The sequence below is a fragment of the Branchiostoma floridae genome, chromosome 15, assembly GCF_000003815.2.
Source record: "Branchiostoma floridae strain S238N-H82 chromosome 15, Bfl_VNyyK, whole genome shotgun sequence".
NCBI classification, from domain to species: Eukaryota; Metazoa; Chordata; class Leptocardii; order Amphioxiformes; family Branchiostomatidae; genus Branchiostoma; species Branchiostoma floridae.
The window spans coordinates 8,060,987-8,078,258 of NC_049993.1; the positions used below are offsets into that span (position 1 = coordinate 8,060,987).

The 17,272-nt window shown below is 40.4% G+C and overlaps 3 protein-coding genes and 1 long non-coding RNA gene across 6 annotated transcripts; 1 reads left to right on the forward strand and 3 right to left on the reverse strand.

The window, feature by feature from the left end:
- Positions 1-49: 49 nt before the first annotated feature.
- On the reverse strand, positions 50-2,896 carry LOC118432275. Its single transcript, XM_035843810.1, has 7 exons — positions 2,766-2,896; positions 2,355-2,524; positions 1,606-1,774; positions 1,273-1,366; positions 960-1,110; positions 435-569; positions 50-198 (listed from the first exon to the last, which is right to left on the reverse strand). The coding sequence occupies exons 1-7, from the start codon at positions 2,894-2,896 to the stop codon at positions 50-52; spliced, it is 999 nt and encodes a 332-aa protein (XP_035699703.1).
- Positions 2,897-4,311: 1,415 nt separating this feature from the next.
- LOC118431437 (meiotic recombination protein REC114-like) lies at positions 4,312-6,297 on the forward strand. Its single transcript, XM_035842672.1, has 4 exons — positions 4,312-4,522; positions 4,935-5,145; positions 5,385-5,529; positions 6,010-6,297. Exons 1-4 carry the CDS (start codon positions 4,327-4,329, stop codon positions 6,184-6,186), a joined length of 729 nt encoding a protein of 242 aa, XP_035698565.1. The 5' UTR covers positions 4,312-4,326; the 3' UTR covers positions 6,187-6,297.
- A 1,144-nt stretch (positions 6,298-7,441) lies between these two features.
- LOC118431397 (kelch-like protein 3) lies at positions 7,442-9,774 on the reverse strand. Of its 2 annotated transcripts, none has more exons than XM_035842592.1 (2): positions 9,643-9,774; positions 7,442-9,182 (listed from the first exon to the last, which is right to left on the reverse strand). In XM_035842592.1, exons 1-2 carry the CDS (start codon positions 9,758-9,760, stop codon positions 7,447-7,449), a joined length of 1,854 nt encoding a protein of 617 aa, XP_035698485.1. In that variant the 5' UTR covers positions 9,761-9,774; the 3' UTR covers positions 7,442-7,446. The 2 variants fall into 2 exon arrangements, with proteins under 2 accessions (XP_035698485.1, XP_035698486.1); XM_035842593.1 differs by having other exon boundaries at positions 9,650-9,737.
- Positions 9,775-12,305: 2,531 nt separating this feature from the next.
- Positions 12,306-15,709, reverse strand: LOC118431451. Of its 2 annotated transcripts, XR_004832980.1 has the most exons (4): positions 15,562-15,709; positions 15,225-15,356; positions 14,855-14,998; positions 12,306-14,342 (listed from the first exon to the last, which is right to left on the reverse strand). It is a non-coding gene; the product is annotated as an uncharacterized LOC118431451 (long non-coding RNA). The 2 variants fall into 2 exon arrangements; XR_004832979.1 differs by lacking the exon at positions 15,225-15,356 and having other exon boundaries at positions 15,562-15,580.
- Positions 15,710-17,272: the final 1,563 nt, after the last annotated feature.

Sequence of the window (17,272 nt, forward strand, 5' to 3'; positions counted from 1 at the left end):
TTTGATTGTTATTATCTTAATCAACAGATTTTACAAAATGGGTAAGATCTTACAGTGAAGGCTTTGGGGACATCTTGATAGGGGAAACTTCAGATAGCATTTCCTTAAGGCTGGCTTGCTGGTCCTCAGGTTGATCAAGTTCAGCAGGAGACTCTAACAGAGACTTCTCTACCTGACAGGGAGACTTAGACTCCAGTCCTGAAATAAGAGTGGGAATGAGGCTGTTTCTTGTCATTTTGGTACATGCTTGGATGTTTCCAGATCTTGCACAAAATGGCTGTTTTTTACATTTTGTGCTTTATTGTTTTTTAGATTATACTCTAAGACTTACACTTTGCATCATATTCCAACTGTGCAATCAAAGGTCACACACATCCAATTTTGGTCTCCTAAAAATGGGACCTGAAGGAAATTGAGATAAATTACATTTATACCTTGTGAGTTGAGTTGTGAGAAATCTTGAAGAGTTTCCTCCACTTTAATGATTTCTTCACAGACCTCAAATGTCTCTTGAGGTTTGCCAGCTTTTGTACAAGACTTCCCCGAACAGGTGACCAGTGCTTGAATGTCTGTCATTGGAAAAAGTTGTGTGGATTATCATCTGCATAACAGATGAACTTAGACAATATGGCATACCATGTAATATGCTCTGAAAATATTTCAGTAAGGGCCATGATGATGATCAACAAAACACAGAAAATTCAAGTGGCTGTGAGCTGCAATTCATTAAAGTCACAGCCTTTTCTAGCTTCCATCTCCGAGACAACTTAGAAATGCATCAACTAGATGATTTCCCAACCATCCTCACATCTCTTATTTAAAGATGTTTTCATCTTATAATTGTAAAGTTGACCAAAAAGTACTTCAGACAAATGTAAGTATGTGCATGTTCTTTTCTTGTTGTCTGTTCTACTGTTCTAGTTTTTTAAGGGTGATAAAAATAAGGAAAGAGCATGCACCTTGACTTGAGTGCATCTCGGGTTCAACTCCAGTCTCCATCTGTTCCTCCTGAAGACACAGCATCCCCTGCAACTGTTGACTGCTGGGAAGGATCTGACCATCAGAACCTGGGGTAGTTACTTGTGGCAGCAACTCATCTTCCAGCATCCCCTGTAATATTTAAAGTACTGATGGAAATTGAGGTAAAAAAGAAGTTACCGAGAATCAAACTTCATCAGAGTTTTATTCATCACTCCTGCAATTATCCTGCCCTTTTCAACTACCCTCCCCAAAACCTACATGAACTATATTATAGGATCATTATTTACCCACCTCTGCATCAACAAGGGGCTGTTTCTCAAACACCTCTCCTTGCACATGGCTGTCTTCTATGTCAACTTTGTCCTCCTTGAGTGACATATCTCTTCTGTGAAAAATAGAATATGTAAGCAAACAGCTGCTTATTTATTCTTTTAGCATTAAATTGTTTACAAAAGAATGTGACGGAATAAATGCGCCTTAAGATCTGAAATGATGCATAATATTAATTAATCTGCTGTTAAAAATGCAAAATCTACACTATGTTTGGATAATGATTTTATCTTAACATAAACTAGTTTGCATCATAGTGATATTCTTCAAAATTTGTTTTAACTTAGTGCCTACTTGAATAAGTTCTTTTCTGAGTAGCAGCCTTTTCCTTGTGCATTGCTGAAGGGATCCTGCACCATCTTGGGTTGCAGCCTGCCACACATGGCCTGTACGGTAGGCAGCTGGGCCCGGTACCTGCTCATGGTGTCTTCTGAGGCAGGCTCCTCAAGTAAGTCAGAAGGGTCTGAAATAGAAATAAAACATAGTAGTTCACTGATGTAAGACTAGTATATAATCCGTCAATGAATGTTAGACATCCAGGTAGCAAAATACACTAAAAAGCAGTTACTAGTACTCAAGCAACTCAATCATATTCAGTTGCTTGAGTAACTGCTTTTTTTGGCCTTATTTATCATCAGATATAATAGGAGAATTCTTCTACACGACCAGATTTACTTTCCTAACGTTCTGATGTCTCTCAGACACCTTCCTCAGAGTAAATATATACTGGCTGTGTAAAAGAATTCTCCTATATTCTTATTTCTACCAACCTGATTGAATTATTTTTGGTAATATCATCATCATCTACATGTGGTACAAGATAGACTGAGCTACTGATTTGACATGCTATCTTCTAACCTGGCTAACTTGCTGTTTTTAATAGACGATACCACGCAGCTTTCAGAAAGTGGGTGTTATCCTGTAATACTACTGCAGTGTCTGAAAACACTGCCAGGGAGGCCAAAACAGCTATGTTTCTGAACTTAAGGACCTAAATATCTCCCTCAAACTAGAGTTAACAGACTGAAGCTTCATTTATCTACCATCAGCATATGACTCCAGGTCCTCCTGACAGAAGTCTTCCCAGGAGCCCTTTGGCTTGACCACACCCTCGACCAGGTCCTCCCAGTCTTGACTGTTGTCCTGGGAGGCTGGGTTGGAGCTGGGGATCAGTTCAAACACTACCTCGTTGTGGTAATACACAGACACATCCCTGGGGCATGGAAATATTGAAAGAGAAATGAACGAGTGTCACAATATCAGTTTTTGCTCTCTGAAGAGTTGATCTTCCAGCGGTCGTGATAGAGAAAACAAACAATAAGTATGATATCCATAGGTCTGCACAGGTGTCACTGTTATACACTATCATACACTTAAGTGAAAGGTAGAAGCTCAGATTTTGATACTTGTTAGTGGTACTATTATTGGGATATGAATAAAAGTAATAAGCATACCTTTCTTCTGTATCAAACTCCTCCAGCCTCAGACTTGTCAGTCCACCACATAGTAATGTCAGATCCTCCCGGATTTCGTCCACTTGGCCCTCCACTTGCAGGTTCTTACATTGAGCTGAAGTCAAATGCATCAGTCATCAATGTCATCAGTCAGAGATTTCTCAAATATCTTATTATACTCTATCATGCATTGCTTCAACCTGGAGTAAATATTTGGCAAGAGGGGACAAGAGGAAAACAGATAGAGTATCGGGAGGGAAGCCTCTGACTGCATACACCTGCTGTAAATGTTTGCATCAAGAAAAATGTGTTTTTTCCCTTTTAGGATTATTTTTTCACATCCAAGAACAAGGTATGGCCAAATCAACAGTAGATTATAACTGACCTCTTTGCCAAGGCTTGCGATAGGTGTCATCAGGTAGGATTCCCCTGTGGGTGTAAGCATCCACCTGGTCCATGTGGTGGGGGATGGTCAGCAGGGTACGGCTCAGGAAGTCACGCCGCCTGCGCACCGCCTGGAATAAGTCAGTTCAATGGTTTCAAGTGTGCATATATTAAATGCAGTGTGATACATGTGGAGCTATCTTAAAGTTAAAGACCTCTTGCATATAGAATACCCAGAGGCTTTTGAAAATAGACCATGATGCATTACACTTTGTGATACTTTATAACCTTTTTCATAAGCCCCCTCAATTTTTTTAATTAAGCAAATGTCACTAAAGGCTTTTAACGTTACATACAATGCAACATTTGTCATTGACAATGCCCAAATGGTATTAAACACAGTAGTATAGTCATCATAACGAATATACAAATTTAGAAAAATATTTCAAAATACAGCTGATACAATTTTATGTGTCTCTTATTGTGGCGTGTCTCTTATAAGGCCCATATTGCAGCTGAAAAACATTAAAAAGGGGGCGTTACCTAATGTAAGACACAGCAATGTTACTTTACCTCAGCCAAGTAGTCCACCGCTAAGAACTTGGGCATCTCAGTTATTTATGATTTCGATCAAGAAAGCAAAGATGTTCTGGGACTGGGCAGCAGACGACGCAGGTGCAGAAGCTGAGTCTTTCGACTGTGTATAATTTGTCACCAGCATTTGCAGACGAAAACTTCGGGCACATCAATCCGGTCAGCACAGGCCTTTATCGGTACGAGCAGATGTCAATCAAACATTCACTGCCTCATTGAACTAGTTATGCATGAAATCTGAGGTAAATACACCGCGAAGCGAGATTGGTTTGCTGATAAAAGAGGATTTTTGGTACTCATCAAGGAGAATTTGTTTCCTCCCACCATAGTCTGCAGTCGCCATCTTGGATTATACCTTATCTTGGCAGGTAACGTTACATTCAGCGTTACGTGAACAAATCGTTGTACAATAGAATCAATGTCCAAACATATTTACAGTATTACATATATGTTAGGTATATATTATACATGTATATGTATGATTTCAGATTAATTTTTTTTGTATGAGGGGGAACAAACTGTATTATTACGATCAAATATGCAACCCCTCCAATCCCGTCCAGTGGTACAGCCCAGTATCAAAATGACGGATGAACAACAAGGTTGCCCAAGGGCGTGGAGGTTGCTTCGTTACGGGCGATTCGTAGCGTCAGACGGCCCAACTGCCTCGGGAAAAGACGAGAAATCTAAACCCCAAGGAACATGGAAGCTCTTTGGGTGTGACGATGGGGTTCTCTCCCTTTCTCTTACGGAAACAAACCACCTGTTGCTGACAAAGGGTGGGTGCTGATTTGCCTTCCACTAAGTAACGTTAGCTGTAGAAGAAACTATGACAATGAAAAACCACAATGCAATTTTTTTCTCTTTACAAACGCAAAATCTAGTACAGATGTTTTGAATGTCAAAACATCGGTCCATAAACGCATGAATGCATTTAGCCCATAGAATACCTGCATACATGTAGAAATGTCTATCAACAGAGACGGTATCAGACCGAAGTTTCTTCGCAGATAGACTCTCAAAGAAATCCTGAAGTATTCATTATTTTGTCGAAAATCTTTTTTGCGTTATTTTTCGGTAGAAGCTGTATTGAAAAACATATTTTGTACCCCCAAAATGTCCAATTCTTCCACACTTTCTTAATCAAGCTGCAGGGAAAAAAACATTACAGGGAAATTTTTTAATATTTAGGAGCAGAAGTTCTAGAGGGATTTTCTCTACACAATGCACAGCAGTGGTTGAAAGCTGTGCATAAGGGGGACAGTCTACTGTTTGTCTCCAAACTCAACAACGAGAGCCGCATGTTTCGTGTCCAAGTGGCGCCCTCTGGCCAACAGTCTGGTATTGCATGTTGTGCTGCCTGTGTCAAAGAACTGTCTAAATACTTCCCAGTTAACACCAGGTGGGTCAACAGTTGTTTTTGTCTGTTTTGATCGCAAGTCATCTTTTTGTCACTTGAAATTAGCCTTCAAACATAAACCTATCCTATAAAAAATAAGAAGAAAGGTGATATACAACAACATGCTGTTACTGCGTTAGATCCCTGAATATTTCTACAAGTAGGGAGTCTGTGTAACTCAATAAATGATGTGAGAAAAGAGCTTTTCAATGATGCATATTCTTCCCAAATTGCATTTTCAGTGTCATCCCCTCAACACCAGAAGAATCCAGGGGCAAAGATGATGACAAGCAGACAGAAGACAAAAAGGAAGACACTGAGACCGCCATTGCAAAAGAAACATTGCAAATAAGTGACGGGCGTGTTACAGTGCCTGATATGGCAAAGGCAAGTCCACATACCTAGACCCAGTAGGAATATTTTCATGCAGGGAAAATGTTAGAGATTGAACGCTCTTTGATGAGACAAGGAATCATACATTGTAAGGCTTTATCTAAGAATACAAAAGCATTGTCTGTTCAATATGGAATGATTGATATTTGGTAGAATGAGTTCAGTGTTACGATTTAGAGAATATTATGCTGCCAACCTAAGTAATTGCAATAAACATAACAATGCCTTTGCTTGGGTATCAATAACAGATGATGTCTTTGCAAAAGTTTCACCAAAGTGATCATTTAGATTATTCTGCCTTATAGTCCATACACCTAGTCATACACATTCATTTGATAATCTTGTTAATATGCTACCAATTCTGAAATAGTCATAGGAATTCTTCATATAGTAGATATCTATGGCTTTGAGTATAGCTACAGTTGCTGAGTGCATCACAATAGGACTCATAATTTCCATTTAATTTCTTTTCAGATCTTGACAGGTGCGGTGACCTGTGACCTCCCACTAGCCTACCAGCAGACTAACCTGTTCACAGACCCAGGTCACATGGACGCCATCCTCCATCTGTGTCTCACGGACAGCAACTTTCCTGCATTTGTTGGACAAGTAGAAACAAGAATGCAGGAAATAATAGAAGGCAGAGATTAATACAGAGGTGTCAAAGTGGTCTACATCATGTAATTTTGTAATCTTGCTGTCTGCTTAGTGTTTGACATATTATTACATGTAGAAGAAATAAAATGGGTTTGGCTGGATATACAAGTTGATTCTTCTTTGTCTTTACTGTTATATTCATCAGTAGTTACCACATATCAAAAATGCCAGTCCTCAATATTAGAGGTTTCATGCATAGACCTGGAACAGAATCTCTTCTGCATGAAAATTCAATCAGATACAGCAGGACTGAGACTAGCAAAGGCTGTTCAGGAAAATCTACGAACCCGTTATGTTTGTCATTAGGTCAATCTTGACCAAGGCCTTATTTTGACCAGATGCCCTATATGTATGTATTGGGTGTGCCATTGTTTTTATCCCTTTGTAACTATGTAACTAAAGTTGAATACTTACTAGGATGTCCTGCAGCTTTGTTAATAAGTATGAAAGGAAAATATACCGGTCTTGTTTTCTACCTAACTCGTGAACCCAGAACAAGACAAGAGTCTAAAACATGACTTGTAGTTTATTTTCAAACATATTTACTAATTTAGGCCTTAAAATAGCATTAATAAGCACATTTGGCAACAATGAAATGAGCTGTGTTAACACAATAGAGATTTTTCCCCTGCAAAGACTAGAAAAAACATAGTTTATGCCTACTTTCTTCAATTGTTTTCTAAGGTTTTCTTTCTGAACCTGGAATAAACTATCTGTACTGCAGATAAGGAGTCATAAAAAAGTGTCAATGTTAGTGCTATCTAAAAAAATCAAACAATAGAAAAATGCATAACATTTACTGGATAAGCAGAGCTAAAACACCAAATATGTATGTGTTGTGACTAATATGTAAAAACGGTCAATTATGCTAATTACTACAAAAAATGAAAAACCATACCCCTGATAGAAGTCATACATATATTCTTACCACAATACTAAAAAGGCATTAATTTCTACGATAGTTAATGAAAACCTGTAGGTTTGGGCAATTAGCAATATATAGCCAGTTGTATACGTGTTACACCACATTCATCATCAAACAAAACTGAATTTGCTGGTAGAATTTGAGCCCTATTCCACTGATGGCATAACTGCTTAAAATGGCTATAAGAAGAACTTCCGAACAAGTTCAATTTTGGCACCTAAAGTTTAACATATCAGAGGGAGATGATGCTATATCATTCCTCTGTAGCACCACATTCACATGTATTCTGTAGTAAGCCAAGATGACAAATGTTTACCATACTACTTTTACTAGTCTTTAGCTATAGTTACAGTGCAGTGTCTGGTTAGTTTAAATGGCACATCGTTTTCCATGAACATATAACCATTGCTCGTGTTATAACACTGAAGTGTAGCCAACTTTGTCATGTAAAGATGATCATATTCCTCTTCTGATATATTGACTGGTAGATCTGCAAGGGGCTCCCCTCTCTGGCCGCCTGTGATGAAGATCTCTGAACCTCGCACTGTGGCACTGCAGTAGTGCCATGCATCCAGTCGTTCAGCCAACTTCTCGAAATACATCTCATCTTTGTGGTAATGGTACTGCAGGACACACTCTAACTGCCCACCAACCAGATAAATCTTGGAGTTCACTGTGCATGCCTTGATATCTCCCATAGGTTTGTCCAAGATGGTTTGACAAGTCCAATCATTTTCTCTGGGGTCATAGCACTGCACAGCATTACTCTCCATATGCTCACCCTGACCACCAAATACATAGATCCTGCCTTGACATCCAGTTATACCAAATTCGGCCACTGGCTCCAGTAACGGTGCTCTCATTTTCCAACTATTGGTCCTCTTGTGGTAAACTTCGACAAAAGGTTGAGGTGTTCCAATGCAAGTTCTGTCATAACCTCCAACAACATACACCCGTCCCCCCACAACCGCCATCCCATGGAAACTTCGACCATTCTTTAGGGATCCCAGCTGAGTCCAAGAATCCTGAGCTGGCTTGTACTTCCATGCTTGAGACAGAGACTCATAACCCCCTGTCACAATCACATCATTTTCCAAAACACATGCTGCAATTCCCTTACTGCCATGAAAAGACTCTTGCATTACAGTTTTGTCAACACAGATGCCGTTGAGATCAAGTCTGTAGATCTTGCGATTGACACCTTCAGGGTCTTCAGCCATATCCTCCTCCTCATATGATTCACCACCAAGAACCAGAATTTCTTCTTGGCGAATCTGACGAGGTCTTGCACGTGCAGACAGATTCCTAATTTGTTTTCTGATCCCACGAACTCCTGCCAACACTTTGTCTTTCTTCAGAATGTTCTTCAGATAGTCTTGGTTCACATTTGAGAAATCAACACACTCAATAAGCTCCTCAAGGTGTCCTCGCCGTTCCTCAAGATCATGTCTTGTCCAAAGCATGATCGCATCCAACACGTCTTCCTCTTTCTTAGCATTAAGGTCCTCATCAGATAGGTACGTCTTCAGGTAGTGTACTGGTAGCTGAAGGAACTCCTCCATCATGTATATTGGTATGAAATGTTGCAGGGCAATGGCTCTTGCCTTCTCAGGCAAAGACTCACTAGACACTAGGTCTGCCAATACCCAAATACCTAAACAGGTGCCAGTATTCAGTTGCCTCTTCAGGAACGCTTCACAATCCTTTTTGATTAGGGGAACCTGCAGCATGTTGGCTGCTTCAAGCAGGGGCCGTACATTTTCAGTGGTGATGTTTATCTTGGAAGTGTAGGCATAGTCCACCAGCTGTTGTAGTGCTTCTGCACTCACCCCTCCTATCTCTATCTTGTCCTTCTTACTCTCACAGTGGGCTCCGTTGAACATAGCGTGGAAGTAGTCAGAGAAGGCGGCCAATACTAGTCTGTGACAGGGGATATCCCTCCCTTCCGCACACAGCATCACGTCCACCATGTATTGTTCAGACCGTAGCTCATCCAGTCGCTTCAGCAATGTGGCTGGGTGCAGTGGATACGACTTATCTACGTCATCAATTATGTCACCCATTCCTAGAGGAAAAGAAAGCAATAATTACATATCAGAAAACCCTTCAAAGTGTGTCTTTGTAACGCATTGCCAATACCTAACAGCAAGAAATTGATCCTACCAAGTAAGTGTTAATTGGCTACTTTGCATTTGACAGAATCGACTTCATGTGCATATGAGTCTACGTGTATGCCCCCCCCCCCACACACACACACAAATAAACGCACTAACGTATATCGCTTTTAAATACAATAAATCTTGTCATTTATCAAGTATAAACAAAACGACGCAGTGCACAGGGGGTCGTTTATCGGTCGAAAAGAATGCCAGAAATTGAGAATGGGTCGTGTTTGTCATGGTGTCTAAAAATCTCTTTCAACCTCGTTGGTTCTACCAATCAACGACCTCACTGCACTGTTTAGAGCACCAATTCTATCACGAACAGACAAAGGGTCTACTTCAGTTAGATATAATGTTACTTACTGCTTACTCCATAAACATACGAGTTGACGCAAAGCAGAAAAGATGACGAAGCAAACCTACGAAGCTCCGCAAGACCGGAAACGTTTCTCAGGCTCTCGAGAATATTAACATATGACATCTAACCTTCGACCTCGTAATCTTGTGGTCAGATAGTATCGCGTTATGTCAGTTTAACGAGATCAGTTGTATCTCGATTGGTTGCTGGAACATGACTAAGATCAATAGACCAAATAGGAAGTGCTCATTTTAATTGAATCACAGTTGGAATAAAAGTATAAATTTTCTATATTGCTCACGGCCGTCCGAGGTCAAGGCAACAAAGAAATACACACCTGGTTTCGACATGTTTATTCAAAATCAATTGTTGACAAAATAGATACATGATACGCAAAGTATATGATGTGTTTGAAATATGACATCAGATACTCTAGTATACACAATGTAAGCAAAATTCTAGAATATATCAGTCTTCTTGAAAATGCGTTACAATTGCAATAACCTAAGTAATATTTTTTCTATCAAGCTGGAAAATATAGAATTCTTGACTCTTTTCTTGCACATCACAATACCAATTACAGACTTCTATTCATAAAAGAAAGACGTTTGCTCTCAAGCCAATGTACATATATTTTGCTTCTACTCTAGGGCAAGGTGGCCGCTTTTGTACTGGAGTGAAAGCGAAACATACGAACTTAAACTAGGCGACAACAAAAAAATCGTCTGTACAAAGGACAAAACAAAATAATCTACGCTGCGAAAAAATTACAGATGCTAACGTTATATATAGTAACAAAATGATCTTTGACTCGTTAACTTCCTGATTAACAACCAAGCTCACATTCGGAAATCGTTTCCAGTATATATAGTACGGTACATGAACCAGATTTAGTATTCAAATGGACGTCAGTCGATGGTCCAAAAATCGAGACATCTTATAGGACCTAAGCTTACAATGCAATTACATTTCACAATACTTTCTAGAAACACCCCTAGGACTAAAGTTGATTACACCTTCCGAAGAAATATCTAATCAATCGAAGGTAATGAACATACTGATCCGATTTCAGCAAAAAAAAGGCCTTTGCTTTCAAAGCACTTGTTTTCAAATATTTTGCTGCCATTCTAGGACAATGTGGCCACAATTGTACCAGAATGAAACAAAATACAAGAAAGACAAAGGCTTAGTGATAACAAAATACTTTAATCACTGCTTATATTGTAAATGAATGGACACCACCAAGCAAATCCTTTTATTATCAATCACTCCAGTATAGATATCACTGATATCAAAATAAAGTTTGCCGAATACGAACAATCATAGATGATCAGAACAACAATACAATATTCGACAGTCGTTTGTTTATCTACAACTAACTGAACATATGCCGAACTTGAACTAGGAAAATAAAGTGAGAAAATTTCTCTACTGTTGCATTTCCGATCTTGTCTTTCGCCAACACCAAGGACATTACGTATACACACCAAGGAAATTACGTTGTCGATGACATTAAAACAGTTACAAATATATGAAGAGCAAATCTAAGAAGACCTTTGATCTCGAAGCTCGACTATTCTCGCATTTTTCCACTTTATATCTAGGAGAAAGCTATTTTCTTGCTGGAGAAAGCTCAGACGTTCGAATTCGTTTTTACCACAGTAACGTATTAATACGGTAACACGGTGATGTTAAAGTGCTAATTGCCAGTGTCAGATATTAATGTATGGTGTGCTTTCTACCAGTATTTAAGTGGATGTGTTTGTGTGTCCGAAAGTCCACCTAGCCTTCGACAGCGAACTTTCCAAGGGATATCAAGTACTACAGCGAACTTTCCAAGGGATATCAAGTACTAAAGTACCTTAATACCAATGAAAATACAATATCAAAATTCAGTAGATTCCAAACTGTTCACCACTCTTGTGCGTAATTTAAGTCGTTTTGATTTCATGTATTTGTTTCCGTTCTTGCACGAGTTTTCAAAGACGACTAAAGTTAACTAATAGCATTGGAATAACAGAATAACTTTAAAGAAAATATGTACCACTAACCAAAGGCAGCTAGAATACAAGACACTTGACTTCACTTCAACAGGGTCCTCTGGCAGGACGTACACACGGACACCGATCGTTCTGGGCATGCGCATGAATAACAACTTGACAGCATCGCGATTGGTCCGCCATGTAAGTTGGGCATGATGACAGCAGTAAGACTACGTGCCCATGGCTGGTGTAGTCGTTGACGCCTGGATCCGTCTTTGACGACAATAAAGTCAAATCACAGAAAGCAGGATTGAGACAGCCGGGCTAAAGTTGTCTTGCTTAAAGTTCTGTTGTAATTACAGATAAAACGTTTCGTTAAAAAATTATTTTTTATTTTAGGTCGTATCACGTAGCGTAAATCTACTTACGTGTTAATGGCACCTAGTCTATAACCAGGTCTCTGTTCCCGGTGCTTCAGATACTGCATACAGCAGGGCCGCCGGTCGGTACGTGCGTATCATCTGCTTCGATATCGCTGCAAGAAACAAAGGCTTAGAGTTAATGGTTGTAAACGGTCAAGTGGAAGTGTGTGACTTATAATTGTGACCAGACCTCACTATCTTACGGCAAGAAATAATGTTTACAAAATATGTACACTTGGCAGCGTCGGGGAAGCGGAGATATATGCATAAGGGTAACATGTCGAGAAAAAGAGCCTAGAATAACATTATGAAAAGGACACAGGGTCATTTTGTTTACTGCCTAGTCCACACTTTCACTGGAATAACATACACTTACAACAACGGTTGGTGACCACTATCTACAACAAAGTATCCGTTTCAAGCACATTGAATACCACGTACCGTACTTGAAATGATCGCGGTTGTAAATAGAATGCCTTTCAAAAATACGACTTTGACGGTACGTTGTCAAGACTATCATGGAATCACCCTAGCTAAGAACAGTACAACTGCATTTTACTATTTTCTAGAAGTACCCTGGCAGTAAAGCTCAACTTAATTATAACTTTCTCGGTGATATTCAATATCAATTTGGTAATGAAATATATTCACCCAATGAATCTAAGCGAAAAAGACCTTTGCTCTCAGAAAACTTGTATTCAAGCGTTTTGCTGCCATTCTAGGACAATGTGGCCACTCTTGTACAAGAATGAAGCGAAACACAAGAAATACAAAGGAATTGAGAACAAAAGACTTTATTCACTGCTCATAATGTACATGAATGGACACAAAACAAACATTCATTTATTTTCAGTGTGACATACAAAACAGTGTACATGATTCTGGTACAGTGTACATGAAGTGAAGGATCTAAGGTAGCTCTAAGTAAAAGCAACGTTCCTTCCTTTTGCCCTAAACACATAAATTTCACGCAAACGACTACATTTATATACATGTAGGTGAGGTTACTGTTTCATTATTTACATGGATAGAACATCAATAGAACAGTAGTAAGGCGCTTATTCTACGAAGGTTCATCAGCAAGAACTTATCCAAGCATATTACCTACCTCTACTCAAGGACGTTATATAACGTCCTTGCTCCACTGCACAGATACCAAATTACGACATTCTAATCAAACCTTAAATTCCAATAAAGAAAACAGTCTCAATGTGACTTATGACATCCAGAAAAAAACTTATTTGCTATATGTACAAAACTTTCGATGGCTATTTTTAACAGTTTACACAATGACAAACATATGAAGAGCCAATTTGGGAGAAAAAAAAACTAAAGCCTTTGTTCTCAAAGCTCGTGTATTCGCGTATTTTGCCTCCATTCTAGGACAAAAGTGGCTAACAGCTGAGAACTAGCAAATGTTGACATCGTCGGTGTATTAGTGGAGGCAACTCGAAGCCTTCCGTACATGAAGTCCCGCGGAAAGTTATTGTGCTGCTTTTAGAAGGCTCAGACGTTTGTTCAGAGTGTTATTGTATTAATATGTTACTGTGCTGAGTGATGGTGATGTACAGAAGTTGATGTGCCAAGTGCTAGTGTTAGATGTTATTTTGTAGGGACAGTGAGTTCTACTAGTGTTAAAGTGGGTGCGCGCGCCGGTGTGTGTGTGTTAGTACACGATATTACCAGGAGTGTCTGAACGTTATAGCCTAAGCCTTCAACAGCAAACTTTCCACAGGACGTCAAGCACAAAAGACCCCAAGCTACCTCAATACCAATGAGACCGGCAATATCAACATTTGCTAAGTTCCCAACCGTTGACCACTGTTGTACAAGAACGGAGGCAAAATACGTGAAATAAAAACGGCTTGAAGTGAGAACAAAAGTCTTATGAAAAGACATTAAAACAAGAAAACCAATTTAGTGCCAGCCACCGATAGTCCTGTACTGGAATACCATATCTAATAATACATTTTGACGCTTTACACTGAATTCAGAAGAGCCCTATGCATATTACGCCAAGATGAAGTTTAGCAATTACGCAAAATTTGGTTGCTACGAATCAAGTAAATAACACATAACGAATATACGAATAATGCGAGATCAAAATGGGCTGCCTACGCCTTGAAACGGGGCATGCGAACCCACACGAAAATTCATTATCACTTGACTTCCACTGGGTCCACTGGTCTTCTGGTAGGTCGTGCACACGAACACCGCCGGGTCCTCCGTTTTCTTCCTAGAAGCTGTTGAGATCTCTTTCCTGGAAGCTGCTGAGATGTCTGCATTTCCAGCTTCTTGTCACTACAAAAGAAGTCGAATCACAGGTATAAGAAAAGGACAGGCTAATGTTTTCTTGGTTAAAATAACTGTAGAGTTTTAGAAAGCATATGTAAAGAAGGATCATCAACGTCACATCATTAGAGTAGGTTGTGTAAGAATAACTTACAATGCTGATATAACGTTAGCAGTCGAGTCTTTGTTCATGGTGCTTCAGGTACTGCATACAACAGGCCAGTGATGTCCTTGTTTCACGTCTATGGCTCCGGTAGACATGGGCGCACGCATGAACTTCCTCACCCATCGCTGCACGAAACAATGGATTAAAGTTAACATTTATTCAGTGTCAATTTAATGTAGAACAATCGCAACCATTTAATATGCGTGACGACAACAAAGTAAGATTACAGGCAATTAAGGACGGGCAGCCAGGCTTGCATATTCTCTCGTTTACGTGAAGCCCTGTTCAAATTACATCCAAAAAGTGTCAAAATCCTCAGCGTTAGGTTGGAGCAAGTTGCATAGAATGTACTCACAGTGATGACTTTACCGACCTGTCGGCCCTGAAGCACCGCGAAGTTACGCATCACTTTCGGCACGCTTCTCCGACTCCAGTACTCCGCACACGCCCTAGGTCTTCCTCAGGGGTTCAGAGCGCACAAATCTTCCTTGGTTCAAGGCTGCAAGATAAGAAAAAGACTTATAGTTAACGGCTGTTCAATGGCAAGTGGCAATGTAACGTGCGACCGGGCAGTGCTCCGAAAATACTGAAACAATATACAAAACGTGTACAGTGCCGGCTTTGGTGGAGCGGACATAAGCGGGCCACAAGTTGGAAAACACAGCCTGGGATAAAAAAAACAAGACGTTTGAATGCTCGATTGTCGACCTGATCGCCAGTCTCACCTTTTGTAACACCGGAGGTCTCTTAGAGACTCCTCTGCGAGCAAGAAGGCGTCCCACAGTAGTGCACTGCATGTTATCATCGACGATAAGATGTGGTCTAGAGGTTCGGTTTACAATCTTTCTCATCTACCGCTGCGAGAAACAGACTGAAAGTTAACAGTTGTTCAATGGTAAGTGGAAATATATGACCGGACATGTGTCTTACGGAAATATGGCTAGTAGCCAATAAGTCGGGAAATTGAATGTTAAAACAGGATCTAACACACTAGAAAAACTTGTTCTAAGCAGGCGTTTGATTGATCGATTCTGGGCCTAGATAGCTAGACTCCCGTCTCACCTTTTGAACACGGCAGGTCCCCGGGTAAATTAGCCGGGAGGTTCTCTTGGTGACCGCCCGGGGTGCCAGAAGGCGTTCCTCAGTAGTGCCCCGATGTTATCATGGACGTCACGATGGGGCCCGGAGCTTCTGTTCATCTTTCCCAACCACCTCTGCAAGAAAGAAAGGCCAGAATTTACCATGCGTTCAGTGGGAAGTGGAAATATGTGTCTTACGGAAACAAGGTGTTCAACGGTGGCAGCATCTGGAAAGCGGAAAAAAAGTCGGAGAAGTAGATCCTGGAATAATATTCAAACACATTAGAAAAACTTTCAATGGTTTCGGTGGTCTCACCTATTTAGCACGGCAGGTCTCCGGGTAGAAGAGCAGGGAGGTTCTCTTGGTGACTGCTCGGGGGGTCAGGAAGGGTACCTCAGTAGTGCCCCGATGTTATCATAGATGCCACCATGGGGACTGGAGCGTCTGTTCATCTTCCTCATCCCACCGCTGTAAAGACCAAAAGTTAACATGCGTTCAATGGGAAATGGAGATATGTGTCTTACGAAAACAAGATGTTTAACATGGCCTCGGGGAAGAGGACAATGTGTCGGAAAATAGATTGTTTTATAATCTAACATTCAAACACATAGAAAATTCTCGCCACTGAAACCACTGAAATTTTTTCTTAAGCAAATCGCTGCGAAAAGCAAAGGCCAATTGCTCGATTCTACTCGACCTGGTCGTCGGTCTCACCTTTTGAGCACCGCAGGTCTCCGGGTAGATGATATGTTGGAGGTTCTCTTTGTGACTCCTTCGCGAGTTAGAAGGTGTCCCTCGGTAATCCCATGAACGTTGGTCCTGGGCATTACGATGGGGCCTGGGGCCTGGGGCTCTGTTCATCTTTCGCATCCTTTTCCGCAAGCTTTAGAAACAAAGGCTTCAAGTTAACGGCTGTTCAATGGCAAGTGGACTCACTCTCACTCACTCAGGTCCGCATGCTCCGGGATGGAGAGTAGCGCCTGCACACACGGATCTCCACATAGGTGATTTCCCCCTACTATGCTCCACGCGTGCGCTTTCCGTGATAGGAAAAAGATACGGTCTTCACTGGGCTAGAAATCGACCGTGAATGACAGAAAAATGGACTGGTGTGAAGAAAGGTGTGTTCACCACAGGTGCAAATATCACCTGCTGGTCTGTGATTGGTCAAATGGGAGAATCCTGGCCTGTCATTGGTCGGAAAAATGCACCCAAGAGCCGTCTACGATTGGTTGTCTCCTGATTGTCTCTCAACATTTCTAGTTGTCGGTTGGTCAATTGAAAACCGTCCTGGCGTGTCATTGGTCAGAAGAATGCACCCTGCAACCGCCCATTATTGGTGATCTCTGCTGATAAGTTTAATACATACCAGGTCTGATTGGTCGAGGAAAAAGATCCAACTAGAGCTTGCATCATATGTAAAGGTGTTAGATGTCGAATGAAAGTTGACAATAGGACAATGAAAGAAGCATATGCAAATAATAAATGGAATATTGCATTTTTACACATGATAAGAATTGATATGGAGAAAAAAAAGACAGTTTGCTTCTTCCCATTCTGTTTATTTAATTCACATAACCATTTGCTGTATAGAAAACGAAGCAGTCTAGTATATAAACTAATAACCTTATCTTGCTATAACTATATTTGTTTGCTATATCTAGGTAGTCTGAGTACCTATCCTCCGTAGTGA